The sequence below is a fragment of the Limulus polyphemus genome, unplaced genomic scaffold (genome assembly GCF_000517525.1).
Source record: "Limulus polyphemus unplaced genomic scaffold, Limulus_polyphemus-2.1.2 Scaffold293, whole genome shotgun sequence".
NCBI lineage: Eukaryota > Metazoa > Arthropoda > Merostomata > Xiphosura > Limulidae > Limulus > Limulus polyphemus.
Genome location: NW_013665903.1, coordinates 377,956 through 383,174, shown reverse-complemented (window position 1 = coordinate 383,174; position 5,219 = coordinate 377,956). Strand labels below are relative to the sequence as shown.

At 33.7% G+C, this 5,219-nt stretch overlaps 1 protein-coding gene across 1 annotated transcript in view; it reads left to right on the top strand.

Annotated features, from left to right (window-relative positions):
• Positions 1 to 1,082: 1,082 nt before the first annotated feature.
• LOC106457119 (techylectin-5B-like) overlaps positions 1,083 to 5,219 on the top strand; it is a 7,173-nt gene continuing 3,036 nt past the window's right edge. Inside the window, exons 1-3 of the mRNA XM_013916503.2 lie at positions 1,083 to 1,530; positions 2,001 to 2,103; positions 3,077 to 3,241. Coding sequence (XP_013771957.1) covers positions 1,303 to 1,530; positions 2,001 to 2,103; positions 3,077 to 3,241 — 496 coding nt within the window. The 5' untranslated portion in view covers positions 1,083 to 1,302. The remainder of the gene's footprint in view (positions 1,531 to 2,000; positions 2,104 to 3,076; positions 3,242 to 5,219) is intronic.

The window sequence follows — 5,219 nt, the reverse complement described above, 5'->3', positions numbered from 1 at the left end:
GTAAAACATTAAAACAAAAAGGCGACGGTATGCAGTCTCTCTGATTGTTCTTCTTTCGATGATACTGTTTGCTTTTGCTATTTGTTCTACTCGTGAAAATTCTGTTTTAACGTTTCACAAAAAGCAAACCCTAGGGTTAATTAAATGCTGAACTTCTGCTATCATGCTACTTCCATACTAACCAACATAAGCTTTCACAATATATCTGTCATTATAGAAATTTTGCATTAGCATGTTGATCATATCACAATGAACACCAACTTCAGTAAGTTAAACAGTTGCAAACAATGCTTCATTAAATTACCACATGTTATTATATCAGTTATTTGTGCTTCCATATTTTCGCCTGACACATTTTTAGCTACTAGTATTAAAGCAGTTTTGTCTTGAGCACGCTTCAGTCGTTCCTGAAATCGTCTGGGTATGTAACCCTACTTGATAGTATAATATGCAATCAAAAGTAGATGGTACAGTGTTTGTTTTGTTAAAACATAAATATTTGTATACTACAAGACTATCAGATTTTTCTTCCACTGTTCTAACCATCTCTTCTAGAGCTGTTTTTCTTCTAGATTTAGTAATCTTTACTCCAGTATCGTTTGTTTATTTTGACATTTTCCTTTTAAGTTTTACTTACCATTTACAAAACATTTATCAGTGTGACAAATAAACATACTCCATGAATTTTTCTGTTTAACGTAAATAACTCGAGAAATTTTGCGTAGCCATTATTCATACAACACTGAATATTTTAGGAAAGGAAAAAAAGTGACGTTTTATCCCTTGTAACCACTTTAAGAACCAGGAACAACGCAGATTTAAACCGTAAAATAAGGTTTGATGGCACAAAAAGTTAGGTAAAATTACTACAAAAGGGAATGTAACTAAGACTGCATCAAGCTGACTAACACTTCATTAAGTTTCTATTCTGGTAACTGTAAATGTGAGTAAACCTCTAAACGACAATAGCGACATCAGTGTGGCAAAATGGCATTAGGCAACTTTCGTACAGATGACTGTATAGAAGCTGAGCCAGTAAATTTACTATCTGCCCACTATGTTTGTTCCCTGAGACCCAAGTTTGCAGCATCCACTAAGTCCACGACGACACTGTTTGCCGTCTTTACTGTTCTATAACGACGACGGTCAGTGTTTGCTTTTTTCGGTGTCTCGTAACGACGACGATTAGTGTTTGCTTTCTCATTTTACTGTCGAGCATCTTGGTAGAACAATGTTATTTATAATGACAACAGAATTAACTTGTTAAATATCTACGTGATAAAGTATACCGTTTTTACGCTGATGAACATGATGCTGTTGCTAGGTTTTTCTTTAGCTACACTGGTCTTCAGTCTCACCTCTGGTGATTTTTCTTTGGCTAACGATAAAATTACCTGCAAGCCTGAAGACTGTTACGATATCCGGCGTCAGGGGTTTTATGAGAGCGGTGTGTACATTATCTGGCCTCGCTACTTTAATCGACCTGTCCAGGCTTACTGTGACATGATTACCGAAGGAGGAGGGTGGACTGTAAGGATTTAAGAAATTTTTTTTTATAGTTTAAAAGACTCACATTGAATTCGAGGATATTTCCTTTATTCCTTTAGAGACACCCCGAACAACAAAACAGGTCTAATTGATAAAACAAGATCAAAGAAATGTAATGTTTATGAAGTTTTATCTTTTGGAATTGTTTATCACTAATATATCAGTTCCATAAGTATTTACGGTAAGATTGTGAGGATAACATCTCAGTCTCTGCCATGATTAGTAGCCTGTACGATTATCTAAGTCTGATTATTAAGAAATAACACATTTTTATTATGTTTCCCTGTGCGAAACTAACAGCAAGAACCAGGTCTAGACACGTATAGATATTATTTTTCTAAAAAGAATGAGAAAGTTATTACCAGCCGATGGAATATAAGAAATCCCGAACTTTTCCGTAAGTTGTAGGAATTGTTCGAAAACTATAACGTAGTTTTTGCAACTTTGTTTAGGTTCTCCAGAGGAGAGATGACATTGAGCCCAGAAAGGATTTCTACTTAACCTGGGAATACTATAAACACGGGTTTGGAAACATAACACAAGAATTTTGGATAGGTACATAAGAAAATTGCTATACTTGTATTTGTGGTAAAAGTTCAAGCTCGTTGTTTTTTTCAACACTGTAATAGATAGTCTTCGTTTTTTTTTTAAACTGATTAAAATGTTAAATCTACCATCTGACTGGTTTACTTTTAAACAGTATGTTCAGTTTTGAATATAACATTAAAATGAATACATGGAAAAATGTACAGAAATTATTTAAGATATAAATTGAAAAATTATAAGATAAAATACTCTTACAAATAAGTTTGTGAATTTTAATGTATTTTAGTTTAAGGTGTTTTAAATTTTACAATTAAACATTTATGTCTCTCTTTAGACATTTTAAAATATTTCACAAAATATAAAAATATAACGTAATAGAATGTTAGGTCTAAAAAATTTGGATAAATATCACCTGAACTTTTCATTCCTGCATTTCTCTCAATTTGTTTGCTTCGTATTCAAAATCGTAAATAGAATTTAAGATATATCTTTTGTTTCTCACAAGTCACTGTCCAAGTGGCCTTTTGTTCAATATCAGAACATTTCAGTTGAGCTGGACAAAGAGAGACAAATTCTGAAACGCTATTTATATAAACAGTTCAATACTCTAAAAGTTAGAGTTTTAACTTGAAAATCTTAAGAAACATTAGAAACCAATAGGCCTAAAATTTAAACTAAAAAATACTGCAGATGTTTTTTTTTTCACTTTCCTCTTAATTGGATCATTTTGGATTCCAAATCATAGGTGTGTACGAATAGCATTTCAAATCCATCTTTTGTTTCTCACAAGTCTCTGTCGAAAAGCCCTTTCTTTCAGTACAATAATTTATCAGTAGGCCTGGATGGTGAGTGACAAAAAGTTTACGTGATATTTATCATCTTTATCATACATTTTAAGCTTATTAGCTTCTAGTGATTCGCCGGATTTCGGCGTTTAAACTTGATAAAATATTGTTTTAAGTTTCGTAATTCTTGTTTACAGGTAACGAACTATTTTTTGCATTAACAAATAAAGGAGATATGACTCTTCGAGTAGACATGGAAGCATTTGATGGGGAGAAAAAATATTCCAGGTATTCAAAATTTCTTGTGAGGAGCGAAAGAGAGCTATACAAAATGACAATCGGCTCTTATCAAGGAAATGCAGGTAAAATTATTTAAGATCTTATAATTCTTAAAACTACTTTACAAACTACATCGAGTTTCACCAGAAAGCAGTTCATTACTTACAGTATTTCTAGGTATTGTTCGTTTACCACGTATACAGGAAGTATGACTTGTTATATATTAGCTTGTTTTTTTTTATGCGAAGCTGCCTAACAGATTATTTGCACAGTGTCAGTCGCGGGGATCTAACTCGAATTCTAGCATTATACGCTCTCAAGCTTCTCCTTGAGGCATCATGCAACCAACCGCGTTGACAATTGAAGTTATTACAAAATCTAGCTCTTAGACAAGAGAAAGTAAAATAATTTTGAAGTCTAACCACTTCATTTGATACTGTCTCCAGTCATGCGTTATATAACGACCGTGTATATTGATAACAGCCCTGCAACGTAATTTCCATTGCGAAAGGCTCCGTTGTAAAGCTGTCATGTTCAAAGTACACCCCTCTCTTTGCTGGTATTTCATAATCAATCATGTGTACGAGGGTGACAGTTTCCCAACGCCTGTTTCAATAGTCCGGTCGTACAGAAATCCACAGGCGCTGTGCTCACCGACTTGTCTGGTATGTCTTCGGATGAAATATCATGAATACGCGTTTCATTATCGATACGCTTAAAATATATGACTCTTGAACGGAAAATATGACTGGAAACTTTATCTAGGTGAATCTATACCCTGTTGCCTTCGTCTCAGACGGAACTACTTTTTGATTATGTTGTGTACTGTTGCTTGGGGCACATGTACGGTTTTTTCCATTGACTTTTATGTTAGTGAATTCTCACTTGTTACAATATGCTACATTTTGCTTGTGACGTCTAGGGTACGACTCGTTGTAGGTATCTTTCTGGAAAGTCTTGGTGTTCGAAACTGATTCATATTTCTTTGCTTCCCAATGCTATTAAGTACAAAGGATATCTCTATTCTTGGAAATTCTAAGTTCCAGATCTGAACACATCTTTACGACCTGGGTGTATGAACATTTTGCCTAAAGGACTGTTACATACCCTTTCCAAAAGCGCTCAATTATTAGTGACATCACTCTACTTACGGAACTTAAAACAAAAAGTCAAAATGTAGTTCTGATACATTACGTTCCACAGCGCCATTATATTGGCTATGGTTTTCACGTGACTTGCAGATTTGCAGATTCAAAATCGTTTTAATATAACATACTCAACCCTCTGTAAAGGTGCCCTTAAATACGCCTAAAAAGTTTTGGTTAGTATAAATAATTACTATTTCATAATCAATTTTTAATTATTCACGAACATGAAATAAAACGGAATAAACTGCTTGTTCATAGTATGGTACGGATTTAAAAAGTTTTGAAAACTAAGTCAGTTTAACTATTGAATACTTTTCATAAATGAATTTCCATTTTCTTTGTATAGTTTGGCTTCAAAACATTAGTAATACTAGCTTCTGACAGCTTCATGTTTGAAAATTATGTATTTAAATAGTGTGAAATAAAACATAATTAACTCAAACTATTAAATTAGTTTGAGAAGAAGCACAAAACTTGATCACCTAGAAACACGTGAAGGTAAGCGCAAGAGACGAATGGAAGACTTACGTGTGTACACTTTGAGGTAGGAGAAAAGGTTTTGCTATTGGCCTGTTCAATGTAATGTACAGATACGGAACATGTACGACAGAATATTCTCTATATTATTACATGAAATATTGTTTTATCCTCTAAAAACATCCATGTTTTTACAAAAGGGTATCTAACCTTAGGCTCCAAAGGAATGAAATATATGAATAGTCATATTGTGAAGGATAAGATACTACATGGCTACATAACAACTCTTTTGGTTCATCTACGAAAAATAAAATAGCAAGTGACACATAATAATTATCTTAGGTAACATATGAAGGGTAGGTTATCACATGGCTGTACAACAGTTCCCTTTGTTCACCTATGAAGGGTAGGTTATCACATGGCTGTACAACAGTTC